Genomic DNA, 17,147 nt, shown 5'->3' with positions numbered 1-17,147 from the left:
GTACTAACCTACATTAAGTTGAGGACTTGAACCTAATGAGAAGATTTCATCACAAGAAACATAACCATCTAAGATATGCTCGGTTCGCAAATAAGTAGCAAACATGACTACGAGCAAAAAAATCACAATAATTCCAAATAGAGCACCAACATGTGGATCACATTTTTAGAAATACTTTTATTATGATTTCATATTTTTATGATTGAAAATGAATTATTTATGAATTTCTAGAAACTTAACTAGATTTATTTTTCAAAAGTAAATGGTCATATTTGGAACTAGCTAAATGGCCAAATTTATCTGATATTGATAGCTTGATGATCAAAGATTTCTGATTTTAGAGTTATATGTCAAAACCATATTTATTCCAAATTATTAACTCCCACTAAAATGAAAAAACCTTGTCTTTAACAAGCGAGCATAAAGTGCCTATTTCATTGATTGACAATGACAACTACTGCAAGGCAGTGTCCCTACGAGCATAAACGTGTAATAAACTGAATAAAAGCTTTACAAAGTCTAAGTAGGTCTTGCGTTAAATTTCATAACCTAGTACCACATCTGGCTAGGCATCTTAGAGCATCTTTTGAAAGTGCATTTGCCTCCGTTGTGGGTTTTGGTGTATTGATGATATTCAAATTAGGGACTAATGAAATATTATTGAGATATATTACAGCTTTAGTTCAATGAAAGATTTAAAGAGTTGATTTAGATGAAATAGTGTCCCTCAATTCTTCAAGTATAAAAGGCGGACGAACTCAAAGCGCTCTCCAAAGTTTTTATTTCTTGTTTTGGGTTTAGGTTTGCCATACTATAAAGAGGGACACAAATTTAGGTGGTCTGAGGGAGATAGAGTGCTCAAGCATAAAAATAAAATCAAAAGAGACACTCAAGCACCTCACGAACACTTAGGTATAGTTTTTGAGATTTTGGCCATTGAAAGTGCCGACGTTTGCCGAGAGTTCCGGCTGTCGGAAGTCCCGGGCCTTGGAACTTAGTCGCTTGGCTTGGCTGCCCGTCGGAAGTCCCGACGGGAGTCGGAAGTCCCAGCTGCCGGAAGTCCCGACAGTCGCTGGGAGTTTCGACTCTAGCCGAGCTAGCCCAGTTGACTACGCGTTTGAACAGTAGTTTCTATAGGCGTTCAAAGTTTTAGCGATTTGTGTCGGAACTTCCGACGCAGATCTAAACAGTTAGATTTGGCTATGAGTATAAATAGCTCTCTCCTCTCTTCTAACCATTACCCACTCATTCATTACGACCTACTCACGGTCAAAACAACTCTCAAACATTTAAGGCTCTCCTCTCCTCTCCCTTTTGCTCCAAACATTGATTCCTCTAAGGATTTGAGTGAAAGGACAGTGGATTGAGTTAGAGAATCACTTTGGCAAGCTTGAGCACTTGATTTCTTCATCAGGCCAGTTGAATTTACGTCTATTACTCTTGGGGCTTTGCCCCTAGCCGGCTAGGCGTCGCCCAAGAGTTTCTATCTTGTGGAAGAGCCTTGAGAAGTTTGTATTACCCTTGATTTCTTAGTAAAAAGCTCAAATGACCTTTATGGTTTCCTTGAGAGAGGCAAGGAGGTGGAAGAGACTCTGACCTTTGTGGTCATCTCAATAATGAGAACGTAGGAGCTCCTTTGTGGGATTGTCGAACCTCGGGATAAATCCTTGTGGCCCGCGTGTTTGTTGTTGTTGTGATTTGTGCTATCATATTTGTTCTTGGTTATTTCTCTTCTCCCTCAAAGCATCTCTTAGGGTTTGGCCTCGATCTACGAAGTGGAGACTTTTCGGCGTCAAAGGAGCAACCATAACGTTTCATCTTACCACTAGGAAGTGGGGTTGTAAGTTATCGCTTTCACAAAGTTCATTTTAGCTTGGATCGGGTAGTTCCCGTAGGAGTCGGAACTCCCGGCTGTTTGTGTTAGAATTTCTGGCTGCCGAAAATTCTGTCCCAAACTGTTGGGACTTCCAACAGTTGCTGACCAGCTACTTTGAGTTTGTGTAGAATTTTTTTAGATACACCTATTCACCCCCCTCTAGGTATTGTTTAGATCCTTTCATCTCTAGATAGCGGTCTTCTAATATGATCTCGTCCCCATAAAAATATCATAGATGAGGAGATATGTTTGTTTGCTTAGTCTATCAAACTCTTAATGGTTTCCCTATAAAAAACCCCTAATGGTTTCTTTTTAGTGACTACCGATATCTCTTTCATCTCCCCTGATACAAAGATTATCTCTTTTAATAACATGAGCCCCACATTAACTATGACTTTTTTCCTTGCACACTATGAGACATGGCCATCACCTCCGTCCAAGCCTCTCACCATGTCCCTCCATCGTTTGGACAAGTCGGCAGCTAGAGAAGTCGAGCGTGGGCGAGGCTCTGGATCTAGGGATAAAAATGGATCAGATATGGACGGATATTACTGATATTACATTTGTTTTCATATTTCTGTCCGGATTCGGATTCGAATACGGATAGTGTCAACCATGCCAGATAGGATGGCCCCGTTCGCTTGGAAGAATTTTGGAGGAATCTGGAGAAATTTATGGGAGAAAAACATTGTTCCGGATAAAAAAAAGAAACGGATTAAGCCAGGTTTAAGGGCACGTAAACGGGGCCACCATTGGATATCGACATCTTAAATATACGATTTGAGTATACAGATACAGATACGATATCGGATGTTAAATATCCGGACTCGGATACGAACAGATCTGAACCCCTCCAAACGGATTCGATCTCAAATATGATCGGAAAATATCCATACCGTTTTCATGCATCACATAGCCTGAGAGCCTTTGACGTGGAACCAGGAACGGGACGGAGGCTATGACACGCCGAGTCACCGAGGGAGAAAAAGGAAAGAAAAAAATATAACAAATAAATTGATACCTGACGTGTGGGTCTTTGTATTCAGACTTCGGAGAGGTTGGCCTCAAAAATATAAATGTAAATATGGTACTTAATCACTCCATTGCCACCTTGTGGATGAGGTTGTATAAGTCTGTTCACTTGTCGTAAACGATCGCCAGAATAGTATTTTTCTCTCACACCAAACCAGCCAGCAGTAATAATTCACGATCGTATACGATCGTATCAGCACCAGCCGAACAGGCTGTATATCGGTTACTTGGAGATGCTCTCACAGCACACCTGTACCTAGGGATGAAAACGGTATGGATATTTTTCGACCGTATTCGAAACCGAATCTGTTTAGAGGGGTTGAGATCTGTCCATATCCGAGTCCGGATATCCAATATCCGATACCGTATCTGTATCCGAATACTCAAATCGCATATTTATGATGTCGATATCCAGACGTATCATATCCGACATAGTTAACATTATCCGTATTCGAATCCGAATCCGGACAGAAATATGAAAGCAAATGTAATATTAGTGATATCCGTCCGTATCCAATCTGTTTTCATCCCTACCTGTACCTCCACTGCAGCGGTGCATTGCATCATCGCATCGTCGGTTCGGCTGGGGCTGAAACGATGGTAAATGATCGTTGATGATTGATTTGATACGAGAAAAAAATGGTTGGAAATTTACTATCGTTTCCAATCAAGCCAACCGGCTCGCATCCTCTGCTGGCTGCTGGCTGCTCTGGACTGCAGTGCTCTGCGGTCCGCCCGGCGCGAATAAATGCGACGCCTCACCACAAACCCCCCCCCTTCCTTCCTCTACCTTTGCAGTCTGCACACCCTGCCACAAAGATGGCTTCCTGTTCCTCATCGCCACGGCCACCCATCCCTCTCCTCCTCCTGCTCCTCTTCCTCCACTTCTCCTCCGTCCTCGCCGCATCAGCTCCTCCAGCCTCATCGCAACAGGTACGGCTCCCTCCCTCCCTCCCTCCCTCCCTCTCTCTCTCTCCCTCGCGCCTGTGTGGGGACTGGGGGTTGGTTGGTTGGCAACACGTCGTACCAACGTTTTTCCCTTCCATTGTGTGATGAACTGTATGTAGGCTGGTACCGGCGGCGGCGGCAATGTGACGGAGCCGGCGGCGTGGACGCCGCGGCTGAGGAAGACGTTCTTGGACGGCGGCGGCGTCGAGCACTGGCGCGGGCGGCGGCTGGTGGGGCGGTTCCAGGTGTGCGCGGTGTGCACCTGCTGCGGGGGCCCGCACGGGATGTGCATCCCAGCGCCCTGCTGCTACGCCATCAACTGCAACATCCCCAACCGCCCCTTCGGCGTCTGCTCATTCACCCCGCGCACCTGCAACTGCTTCAACTGCCACCTCTAGCCTAGCCTCGCCGCCAAGGATGCATGCTGCAGCAAAGGAACCAAGGTGTGGCGAACTGCTGCTGCTGGATCCATGGTTCTGATTGTTTCTCTTTTTGATTGAGTTGGTTGCCGATGGAAGGGAAGGGATTCGTGGTGACAGATTCGTTAATTTGGGGACCGGTTGGAAGAGTTCATCGCCGCATAATACTAGTACTGTTAGTAGTATATATACACTCCTGTCCTACATTGTAGCCATGACTCAATTGGCCTGATCGCTGCCTGGTGTTTGTTTGTTGTTTAAGAAAAACACGATTGACTGGCTGATAAGCCTGTCAAGCGAACAGGCCGAGCAGTATGGTGATGATGGTTGGATTCATTCAGCTTTTCTGCTCTTGCTTGGTGCTCTTCAACTTCAATTGTTGATATAATCAAGTCCTAGTATCTTTCTTTGCTTGCAGTATGTTACTTGTTTTTTTTTTTTTTTTTTTCGTCATGGTAGTAGTCATGACCTCTGTTCTTGGATTTTGTCAGTGGTGTGCCAATTTCTAGTGAATTGAAAACGATCAGCCACAAATTTTTTTAGACATTTCTGAGGCCTTGTTTAGATTGAGGTCAGGAATCAGTATTTGGCGCTGTAGCACTTTCGTTTGTATTTGATAATTATTGTCCAATCATGACTTAACTAGGTTCAAAAGATTCATTTCGTAATTTAAAATCAAACTATGTAATTAGTATCTACATTTAATACTCTTTGCATATGTCTAAAGATTTAATGTGATGGAGAAAGAGTGAAAAAACTTACCATCTAAACAAGGCCCCTGAATTAGAATTCATAAATATCATTTCTACGGGCATCGATGTGGTATGTGCACCGTGGATTACCATTTTAAGGCACGAAATTTAGGAATTTGGCTGTGGTAGCACTTTCGTTTTTATTTGATAATTAGTATTTAATCATGGACTAATTAGGCTCAAAACGTTCGTCTCGTGATTTTTAATTAAACTATGCAATTAGTTTTTTCGTCTATATTTAATACTCTATACATGTATCGTAAGATTTAATGTGATAGCTATTATAATACTTTTAGAAAATCTTTGAATCCTACGCGCTTTCTCTGGCCTTGCTTTGAATGTAGCCTGAAGTTGGTGGGCAGTTCTATAGTCTTTTGTTTTATGATTCTTTTTTTTTCACATGTCATCGCAATTAATGTGGATTTCCTCAATTTGACAGAGCGGTTTAATAAAATTATTCAGGTATTTTAATTAGCATTATTGTTAAGATTTTTATCCAAGGAAAAACTTGTCAGATCAATCAACACGAATGAAAATGGTCCACTAGCAGCTAGCAACCTATTCAAGTTGTTATGAAGAGCACTCATCAGTAATGCTTCTTTAATGAAAAAAAATATGAAAAGCTAGCACTAAATCATTAAAAATAAATGAAATCCGAGAAAAGGTTCGCCTATCTGTAATGTTTGCCGGCCCTTTTATAATCTGTCTTTTTTTTTTGTTTGTATTTTTAGTTAAAACAGTATTTTTTTCTCTAAGCAAATCAGCCGAAATAATTTTTTAACTTATTTTTTTAGCGAAGTGAACAGGACCCACCCTCTCTCTTTTTGTTCTACCTACCAGCCTGATCTCCGTTGACGATACGTTCGTGCTTTCAAGGCACTGTCGCTGACACACCGCGTCCTGGACTCGGTTTCTATACTATTCATCTCTTGCTGCCAGATTGCATGTGTGTGCATCGCACCTGGCACACACACGACTCCTTTTTCCTGTTGGCATGTTGCATATGTCGACTCCCTTTGATACCGAAATTGTATATTAGGACACGAATAAAATCTTTACTATGTGTTTCCCCTTTTTTTTTTTGCAAATCATAGATATATGCATTTGCATATATGCATACTCATATGAACACATGCTCACACACTTTGCTGCATGAGTTCATTCAAAACATTGAACTGATCTTAAAATTTTGACGATGCAATAATGCATTAAAGCCCTCTTTGGCACGGCTCATTCAAAACGGCTTCACCGGTGAAGTCAGAAAAACTGGCTTTTTCCGGCTTCTAGTTCATTTTAACCCTGGCTTACAAAACGGCTTCACGCTATCGTGCCTCGATTTGCGCAAAATAGACGAAGCCGAAGCCGGCATAAGCCGTGCCAAAGAGGCCCTAAATTCTAGGCACCGTTCGGCTTGCTGAATCTTGGCTGAAACTGGCTGAAAAATACTGTTCTGGCTGAATTGTTGTGAGAGAAAAACACTGTTCTGGCTGAAAAATTAAGCCGAACAAGCCGAATATGGGGTAAGCCGAACGACGCCAATGCAATATTTAAATTGAAAGAGCTTACCCTGATTTTTTACAACTTATTAACAGTTATAAATTTTTGCTTAGGTCAAACAATGTTTAGGATGGAGTTATGTTGTATAACCATGTTGTCCTTTTCGGCCTACATCTCCTCTATATGTATATAACAATTTTATGGCTACAATATAGGGCATGTTTCATACAGCTTCCCCGGTTCTAGCTCTGGCTTCTTCATAAGGAGTCGGAGCTAGTTAAGTAAAAAATATTGACTTCACTAATTTCTAGAAAAGAGATAACATCTCCATGCTATGGTCCTATATGGATCCTATGGTATAAAGTTTAGTCACTAAATTTAGCTCTTGATGCTCCAAATAGGTGGAGTAAAGTGTTGTCTAAAGTTTAGCCAACCTCATAGAAAAGTCATTAGTTCATTAGATCTCACAAGTGTGCTAAAGTGGTCATTAGTTCATTATCGATGTAAACTTTAGACCATGAGATTTAAACTGGGCGATAAGATGCGTTTGTTTATTTCCGGTTAACATTAGATTCTACATGAAAATAATTGAAAATCCCACTCAAATGCCCTGGGTTTTTCTCGATTATATGGGAATCGGGTGGGAAAAAGGATCAAACTTGCACTACATCCTGCGCTTTCGGTACCGCGGCCTCCCACTCGTATTTTCTCCACTGTGAGCCTTTTTTTCACCATTTGCCCCTTTCCTCCTCTCCCTTGTCTGCCTAACTCTCACATCTACATCCTATTGTCGCCTCCCTAGCTCAGTCGCCCATCCATGCCGCTAGGGCCACGTGGTTCTACACCGCAAGTCGTTCACACGGGAGGCGGCTGCACAAGCAGGATCAAGACTTAGGTCACCGCCGCGCTTGGCCCAGCTATAGTCGAAGTTAGCTGTCAATGGATACAATATATAGCCTGTTCGCCTGGTGCTGATACGATCGTATACGATCGTGGATTATTACTGCTGGCTGGTTTGGTGTGAGAGAAAAATACTGTTCTGGCTAGAAATTTACGATCGTTTACAACCAAGCGAACAGTTGCACTGTCGCGGGTCATGGCGGAGTTGGCAATGCCTCTGGGATCCCACCATGAGGCCTTGAGTCGAGATCCCTCGTGCTTGATCACGATGCGGGACGCGTGCACCTTCTCCTCTACCGAGGACAACATGGGCGGTGGCCATGGTGGTGGTGCCCTGCTGCCCTCAGCGACCCTCCTCTGCTCGACGGATGGATGACAATCTCGCGGATAAACGGTTCCAAACATGACTATGATATAGCTACAGTGCACCAAAGAGCCCCAGTGATGGTGGTGCAAACCTTGGCTTCTGGTTGTGGACCAGCCAGTGATAGATGATTGATACCTTTAGTGTTTTTTTTGTCACTCTGGTGATAAATCAGTGACACCATTCATGTTACGAATTATGTCAAGCTCACGTGAACCACTGGTCAAAGATTCAAGTTGAACTTTACTTGAGGTAAGGACCACAACCATTTTAGACTGATCAAAGTTCATCACCGGAGAGAGACCAAGGAAATGAGGAGTATGGAAACACAAATAATGATGAACTGCAAAAGAATTGGCTGGATTGTAATTGACTGCAGCCTGATCCGTCATCGACCAATGCCAATCAGCCAATGGCACCATGCAGGTCAACAGCAACGCCATGCCGCGCTCCGCGCTGGTCTCCAGACACTCACTGTGTTTCGGCGCAGCGCATGCAGCCAGCACCGGCATGGTCGTCACACTCACAGCCAGTCCAGGTCGACGACATGCATGCAGAAGGCGCTAGCTCACCCACATGGCTCTCGCAGGCGTAGGACTCCTCGGTGGAGACCATGGCCATTTGCGTTTGGTCTTTTGTCCAGACCAGACGCCAAGATCCGTCACATGCACAAACCTCGGTACCTAGGCCATGTTTAGATTGTAAAAAATTTCAATCCGATGAATAGTAGCACTTTCATCTTATTTGGTAAATATTGTCCAATCGTGGACCAACTAAGCTCAAAAGATTCATCTCGTGATTTCCAACTAAACTGTGCAATTAGTTATTTTTTTTACCTACATTTAATACTCCATGCAAACGGCTAAAAATTGATGTGATGGAGAGAAAGTGAAAAAACTTGTAATTTAAAGGTGATCTAAACAAGGCCCTGGCTCACCTCATGGCTTGCTTGAGATGCCTCCAATTCATGTCCGTCATGTCTCATTTTCTCCAATTCTCCACGGACAAACAGATGCTGTTTTTCAAATGCCTGATCTGTCGATGGACTTGAGGCAGCAGCGTTCGATCCTTTTTCTCTCTTCTCATGTCACGGCCTCCTACAGTTGATGCCCCGCGATTTCAGGCGCCGATGAGCAATAGGAATTGTTGTTGCTGCTCTAGTACGTACTGTACGTGGGAGTGGGAATGCATGCAGTTTGGGGCTGCCGCCGCGCCCGCCCGTCGTCGTTGTCTAGCCAACCAGAAATTTGGAGGGTGGTTGGGGGTTGCCGGGTTGCGGACACTGGTAGTGGCCTGCGTTGCGCGCTGCATTGAACACACGCCATTGATGCTGCCCGCTTGCTTGCTTTGCTTGCTGGCTTGCGCAGGGCATCAATCATCCATCCATCCATAGATGCAGGGGGGACCGACCATCTCCGTCCGTCCGAGCGAGGCTCCCTCCTTTGCTGGGCTGCCCATTTATGTGAGGCCTAGCGCTAGCGCCTAGCGGGCGCCCCTGCCTTGCCTGGCCGTGTTTAGTTGGTGAAAAGTTAGAACTTTAGTTATGGTAGCACTTTCATTTTTATTTGATAATTAGTGTTTAACTATGAATTAATTAGGCTTAAAACGTTCGTTTCGCAATTTTCAACCAAACTATACAATTAGTTTTTTTCGTCTACATTTAATGCTCCATGCACGTATCGTAAGATTCGATGTGATGGATACTGTAGCACTTTTTGGAAAAACTTTTCGCGAACTAAACGAGGGCTTATTGCATCCCATTCATTTGCTGCTAACCTGCCCTCCTCCGTCAGCATCTCGGTTGTAGACCACTTTACCAATATATTTGCTTTACGTAATAATAATCTTAGCTCCCAACAGTTTAGCCTAATTTGTATTTATGGTGATCCTCACCACCGTACTACCAATGCCATACGGTCACAAGTGCTAGATTTTATTAACTAACAGCAACTTGCTTATGCTATGTATGGGTGACATGAACGATATTATGCATGTTAGTGAAAAATCAGATCCTGGTAGGCCTGATCTAAGGCGTATTAATGCTTTCTGTGACCATGTCAAGCAGTGTGGCTTCATCGATTTGGGTTACAGTGGCCCGGCATACACCTAGACAAACAAAAGATTCAGTACAACGACTCGACCGCTCCCTTGCTAATGCGGAATGGTGTTTGGCCTACCTGGCAACAACTGTCTACCACCTTCCTATTCTCCGCAGTGATCATGCACCAATTCTTACTCCTCTCAACTCTACTCGCCAGCGCACTAACAAACCTTTCCGTTTTAAAAACTGGTGGCTCATGGAACAGGACTATCAAACGGCGGCGCAACAGAGCTGGACTCGCTCAGCCTCACGCTCCTTTGTACAAATGAAAGCACAATAAGTCTTAATTACGGGTTTTGGTGGTAATGATCATACAATTAGAGAACTAATGAGATTTATCGAAATGACAAGCAGTGAATTTATATTCGAGGATGCTACACGAATCAGAGGATCCCCCAATTACAAATTTAGATGGCTTCAAACTCAAAGAAGGTTAAATTCTTTTATATATTGAATTTGAGTATAGGAAAAGTCGTACTACAAAGGGGGCACAATGCTTAAGCTAATATGTGCTATCAAGTGCTCAGACAACTACAAGCATCCTTAGATTCACAGCCAAGACAGTCTACACTTCACTATTACCCTTGCTATCTTGCGGGATGCGAGCTCCGACTCGCCCCGACCCCTTGGGTGTGGGCTCCGATTCACCCGACCACTTGTGTGCGGGCTCCGGTTCATCCGACCCTTTGGTCACGGGCTCCGGCTTGCCCGATCCTTTGGTCGCGGCCTTGTCTCGCCCGACCTCGAGGCCGCAGGTCTCGTCTTGCCCGACCTCTTGGGTGCAGTGTCTGTTGAGGGCTGGGGGTATATATACCTTTATCTTTTCTCCCCAACGGCTATCTACGATTTAAGTGACCGTTACGGGCTAGGGGTATATATACCTTTCCACTTCCTTCCCAACATTAACTAACCTGCTCTCGTCTTCTTACTTCAGCACGCCAAAAATAGAGCAGGAGCTCTCTCTCTCTCTCACTCCATTGTTGACCTCAAGCCCCCAAGCAAATTCATTGATTTCCCCATCAATCCTTGAGGAAAAAAGGTCCATAACTCGATTAGAGAGTAACTCCATTGATTCATAAACTCTAAAGAGCACTTGGTTCACGTTTTAGCTGACGGTTGTGTTTGTTACTCTTGGAGCTTGGCTCCTAGCCGGCTAGAGCATCGCTCGGCGAGCTTATCAAGTTTGTGGCAGCCCTGGGAGGTTTATAACCATCTCTTGAAGCTAGTAAACTCACCCCTCATCTCAAAAGTTAAGTCTCTTGACTTGAGAACGAGGAAGGGCTGGAAAGCTCTAAGCCTTAGTGGCTAACCTCAACAACGTGGAGGTAGGCAAGCCTTGGTGGTGACCCGAACCATGGGATAAATCATTGTGTCACTTGTGCTTGATTTATTACTTGAATGACATATTGTGGTTGAGGTGATTTCTAGGATTGAGGCCAATCTACTTGTGTGTGGCGTTTCCACCATTTTAGCTATCGATCTGTGTTCTACTACCCTGCAGGAAGCTAAGAAATTTATCCGATCTAAATTTCGTTGGATAGATTTTGAACTGTGAAATAATCTCTCCTGCAGGTGTGGCAGTGCCGCGCTTATGGAGCGGCAGTGCCACGGGTGAATTTGACTTCAGTTTGAGTTGAATTTTTACAGGCCTATTCACCCCCTCTAGGCGTACCAGAGATCCTACAAGTGGTATCGGAGCAGGTTACCTCGTGTGCACTTCACTACGTGAGGTATGGAGCCCTAGGGGAGGATCCGGTGTTGTGAAGCCCATTAATGTCGATCCGAAGGACGTTGGGCTGCATGACACCGACAGCAGTGAACTTAGCACCTCTATAGCGAGCAACTCTACGCTCCCACAGCTAGAGGCAACCGATGCCAAAAAAGCTCAAAATGAAGAAGAAAGAAGAAGAAGAAGGGCATCTAGAAAAGAGAAAAGAGAAACAAGAGAAAAGAGGAAGGAGCAACAGTGGTTAGAAAAGAAGAAAGCAAGAAAAGAAGAAAGAAGACTCAAGAGAGAAGCTAGAAGAAAAAGAAGAGAAGCAAGAAAGAAGAAGGAACAAGAAGCAAAAGCCTCCAAAGCATCTTCTAGTGAGCTATCTAGCAGCTCCGAAGATGGTGATGATGATGAGTCCTACCAAGTGCACAGCAAGAAGGACAAGAAAGGAAAGGGCAAGAAGAATGACGACAACAAATATGTCGCCGTATCCTTTAACTATTCTTCTATGTCTATGACTAACCATGATCACAAGTCTTTCATCAATGTGCCCGCGGGCAAGTTACCTCATTTCGATGGGACTAACTTTACCAAGTGGAAGCACTTGATGAGAGCCTATCTTATAGGTCTTCATCCCAGCATTTGGGAGGTTGTTTGTAATGGATTTGAGCCACTGGTTGATCCCAAGAATCTAACCATGGAAGAAGTGAGAATCATTCACCTCAATGGTCAAGCTACTAGTGTGCTACTTAGTGCCTTGGATGGTGATGAGTACAATAGAGTGATTGGTGTGGGTGTTGCCAAGTAAATTTAGGATACTTTGCATCTTGCACATGAAGGAGGTGACAAAGTGAGAAAGGCAAGAATTGATTTGTTGATGTTCAAGCTCAACCGATTTGTAATCTTGGATGAAGAAGGGCCACAAGAGATGTTTGATAAGTTGATGACAATGGTGGGTAAGATTAGAGGCTATGGTTGTGATGAGCTAGATGATCATAAAGTTGTCAAGATTATGTTGGAAGCTTATTCACCTAGAAATGAGACCATAGTCACTCTAATTAGAGACAAGAAGTTTGAGTACTTCACACCAAATGATGTACTTGGAAGGATCTTAACCTTTGATATGCAAAGAGAAGAAGCAAATGAGTGGAAGAAGCTTGGAGAATTGCAAGCAAAGCTAGAAGGCATCAAGATCAACAAGGATGTAGCTCTCAAGGCCAACAAATCAAGCAAGCAAGACTCTACTAGCAAGTCCAAGACCAACAAGCAAGCTTCAACTAGCGAGCCCAAAGCAAGCAAGCAAGTTCAAGAAAGAGTAAAGACCACCTCATCCTCTAGTGAGAGTGAACATGATGATGACCAATATGAGAAAGTGGATGATGTTGCTCTCTTTATGAGGAGGTATCACAAGGGGCTAAAGAAGCAAGGCTACAAGGTAGTGAAGAGAAGACTCCCAAACAAGAAAAAGAGGACATGCTACAATTATGGAAGCACCGATCACTTCATTGCCAAGTGTCCATATGAGATCAAGGACAACAAATACAAGAAGGATAAGAAAGAGGAGAAGTCCGATCGTAGAAGGAGCAAGAAGTACATGGGAGAGGCTCACATTGGGCATGAATGGGACTCAACTAAAGGAAGCTCAAGTGAAGAAGATGAGAAAGTTGCAACCATTGCTATCCATGAGTCATCTTCTTCACCAAGACTCTTCACCAACATGTCCGATGATGACTACTACTCCCCTCACATTTGTCTTATGGCAAAGGGTGAGAAGGTAAAATCTAAATCCAAGGCCAAAGCTCCTCCACCCCCACCTCCTAGTGATATCTCTAGTAGTGATATTAGTGATAGCTCTAGTGATGATGAATCTAGTGATAAAGAAATTGATCAAATAACTAAAAACTTAGATGAAAAAACCAAATTATTCATCACTAAGCTAATGGAGGATTTAGAGTGTCCAAGCCGAGCTAGAATATAGAGAGGAAACTCTTATCCAACAAGAGGATCTCTACATTACTAGCTAGGAAGCTCTTGCATTAGAGAGAAGTCAGATGGAATCCTTGCACAAGACTTTGGCCAAAGAGCAAGAGGGCCAAGCTATCACAAAGAAAGCACATAATGCACTCAAGAAAAAGTATTGTGACTTGGATGAAAAGCACAAAGAACTTGAGCTACAATAAGGCATTCTTTAGGATAGCAACTCATATCCCTCTAAGGCAAAGGAATCCTCAACTCCCTCCACTAGCCAAGGTTATGGAAAATGTTATAATATTGATTTGAATGCTTATTCCACTAACCTTGCAAACATGGAGGCAATGAGAAAAGAAATTGCTAGACTCAATGAGATCATTGGCAAGGGCTGCTTGAGTGATAAGGCTCAAGTAAGTGACAAGAAGGCAAATAATTCAAAAGTGCCTCAATTCAAGCAAGGGAGACACCCCTCAATCAAGCATGGGCTTGGGCACACTACAGGAGCCAAGACAAATGGAAGAAAGATCATAAATGGCTATGAGTGTGTCAAGTTTGAGAGGAAGAAAAGAGTTGGTACAGATCAGCCTACACAGACAGCGATAGTGCCGCAGTCCTGAGCGACAGTGCCATAGTGAAGGCCGACTGTGCCGCTCCCCCAAAAAATGGGAAGGCTACTAATTCTGCTTCTGATAAAACTAAGTCCAAGAAGAAGGTGTACCAGCAGAAACAGGTTTAGAAGAAGCCAAAGGAATCAGTGTGGGGCACTATGAATAAGTATTCCTACCAACCAAAGTTTCAACCATCTCAACAAAGCTTGACTTCATGCTTTGTTTTGAGGAACAACAGCAGTGGGAAATTGGTTGCTAAATATATTGGAAAGGAAACCAACATATATAGGAATACTTATATTTGGGTTCCTAAGATTCTTGTGACTAACATGCAAGGCCCCAAGTGAAATTGGGGACCTAAATCTAGCAACTAAACTTGTTTTGTAGGTATACTCCTCCGGTGGGTCAAGTTGGGTGCTTGATATTGGATGTACAAATCATATGACCGGAGAAAGGATAATGTTCTCATCATATTCCCCGATGACGCACTCAAATGAAAATATTGTCTTTGGAGACAATTCAAAGGGGATGTGATTGGTCTCGGTAAAGTTGCTATAACCCTTGAGCATTCAATTACAAATGTATTACATGTTGATTCATTGAGTTACAATTTATTGTCCGTTTCTCAATTGTGTGAGATGGACTACAATTGTCTCTTTACGGATAAGGGTGTGGAAGTCTTTAGAAGGGAGGATTCCTCTATTGTTTTTATGGGTCATTTAAAAAACAAGCTTTACCTAGTTGATTTCAATAAAAGTAAAGCTAATCTTGAGACTTGTTTAGTGGCAAAATCTAGCATGGGGTGGCTTTGGCATCGGTGACTAGCCCATGTTGGGATAAGGAACTTGGCCAAACTTTAAAAGGACGAACGCATCTTTGGGCTAACAAATGTTCACTTTGAGAAAGATAGGATATGTAGCGCTTGTCAAGCCGGAAAGCAAGTTGACGTACCTCACCCACCAAAGAACATCATGACCACGACGCAACCATTGGAGCTCATACACATGGATCTCTTTAGACCGGTCGCCTACTTGAGTATCGGGGTAACAAATATGGTCTTGTTATTGTTGATGATTATTCCCGTTTCACTTGGGTATTTTTCTTGTTTGATAAGTGTCAAGTTAGAGACAAAGTGAAGACTTTTGTTAAAAGAGCTCAAAAGGAGTTCGGTCTCCCCATCAAGAAAATGAGAAGCGATAATGGGACTGAATTCAAGAACACCCAAGTTGAGGAGTTTCTTGATGAAGAAGGCACAAGCATGAGTTCTCAACTCCATACACCCCTCAACAAAATGTTGTAGTAGAGAGGAAGAACCATACACTCATTGACATGGTAAGGACAATGCTAGATGAGTACAAGACATCGGACATCTTTTGGTGTGACGCCGTCAACATCGCTTGCCATGCCATCAACCGCCTCTACCTACACAAGAAGTTGAAGAAAACTTCATATGAGCTTCTAACCGGTAACAGGCCTAAGGTGTCTTACTTTAGAGTGTTTGGGTGCAAGTGTTTCATACTTAACAAGAAACCCAAATTTTCTAAGTTTGCACCTAAAGTTGATGAAGGTTTTCTTCTTGGTTATGGATCAAATGAACATGCCTATCATGTTTTCAACAAAACCTCCGGAAGAGTTGAAATAGCGGTAGACGTGACATTTGATGAATCTAATGGCTCTCAAGTGGAGCAAGTTGATTCAAGTGTTGTAGGAAAGGAGGACCCACCATGTGAAGTAATCAAGCAATTGGCTATTGGTGATATAAGACCACAAGAAGATGAAGTCACTGAAGTGGAGGTTCCTCAAGCTGTTGACAAACAATGTTCCGCTAACGTACCTGATGTTGATGTAACACCCTCGGTGTTATACTATAAATCTTTTGCTAAAACACTGTATGGGCATCATGTTTACCTGATGTTGATGTAACACCCTCGGTGTTACACTATAAATCTTTTGCTAAAACACTGTATGGGCATCATGTTTATGTGATAGTGTATGTAAACTAGTGTGTAAATCAATTTTTGTAACTCAAAACGACTAACGGAAACGCGAAACGAAAGTTACATTTCATAGTCGAGTTATATTACTTAGGGTTTTAAATAAATTTTTATTAAGCAAAAATGCTGTAGAACGTATATACGGAATTTTAGTAAAGTTAGAAGTACAAACCGTGTAGGTGACGATGAAATACTTGAGGTCGCGAAAGGAATGCACTAGCTAGCGTACCTAATAGCTTGAAAATCAAATTTGATGCAAATCCGATTGAGACTTAGTCGAATTTCCTAAGCCGGGAAGCGGTTTGACAAGGCCAAGTTTGGAAATTTTTGTAGGTGAATTGGATTAATTGGTGGTAGGGTTTCATGGCTGGTTTTGATAGCCTAACATACCTTCTTGAGTATATAATAGGTGATTCGGCGTCTGAAGTAATGAATTTGATTTTTGGGGCGCTTTAAAAATTGTGGATGGCACGTTTCCAGCTAGTGTCAGCGTCTGGGCACGGTCACCATGCCTCAGCTTGATGTTGCAGCGCTGGCTTGCTCGACGTGCGTGCACACCACCACGTCGGCCTCGCATCGCTGCTGCCGCGCCCAAGCAAGTGACTCTAGCATGCACGCACTTACGCGCATCGCCACGCTCGGTGGGACACTGGGGCCGACGGGCCTGGCCGCTCTGCTCCACCGCTATCATCGCTGCGTCGCCGTCCCATCACCGTGCTGCCCTGCATTATCGCCGTCGCGCCACTGCACGTAGCCGTTGTGTCCACTTGTGCCTCTACGTCGCTGCTGTTTTGATTAGTGCATGTGGTCTTGCTGTGGCATAGATTGTCGTACACCATTAATGGCGCCATGACCGTGCCACTACATTGCCGCCACCCGCACGTGGGTGTGCCCCCTCTGCTGGCTATGCTGGCTCGCAATGATAGCCCAGGTGCGGTTGTCACATCCCGCCAAGGCTTGGGCTAGCAACC

The 17,147-nt window shown here is 43.6% G+C and overlaps 1 protein-coding gene across 1 annotated transcript; it reads left to right on the top strand.

Annotated features, from left to right (window-relative positions):
• Positions 1-3,704: 3,704 nt before the first annotated feature.
• Positions 3,705-4,479, top strand: LOC136486820 (uncharacterized). Its single transcript, XM_066483847.1, has 2 exons — positions 3,705-3,841; positions 3,976-4,479. The coding sequence occupies exons 1-2, from the start codon at positions 3,728-3,730 to the stop codon at positions 4,252-4,254; spliced, it is 393 nt and encodes a 130-aa protein (XP_066339944.1). The 5' UTR covers positions 3,705-3,727; the 3' UTR covers positions 4,255-4,479.
• Positions 4,480-17,147: the final 12,668 nt, after the last annotated feature.

Source organism: Miscanthus floridulus, chromosome 10 (assembly GCF_019320115.1).
Source record: "Miscanthus floridulus cultivar M001 chromosome 10, ASM1932011v1, whole genome shotgun sequence".
Lineage (NCBI taxonomy): Eukaryota > Viridiplantae > Streptophyta > Magnoliopsida > Poales > Poaceae > Miscanthus > Miscanthus floridulus.
This window is presented reverse-complemented; position numbering and strand designations above follow the sequence as displayed.

What these genes read in the sequence shown, in the direction of transcription:
- LOC136486820 (XM_066483847.1), top strand. Translation starts at nt 3,728, where the DNA reads ATGGCTTCCTGTTCCTCATCGCCACGGCCACCCATCCCTCTCCTCCTC. An exon ending in CTCCAGCCTCATCGCAACAG is followed by an intron (nt 3,842 to 3,975) that starts GTACGGCTCCCT and finishes AACTGTATGTAG; the next exon opens with GCTGGTACCGGCGGCGGCGG.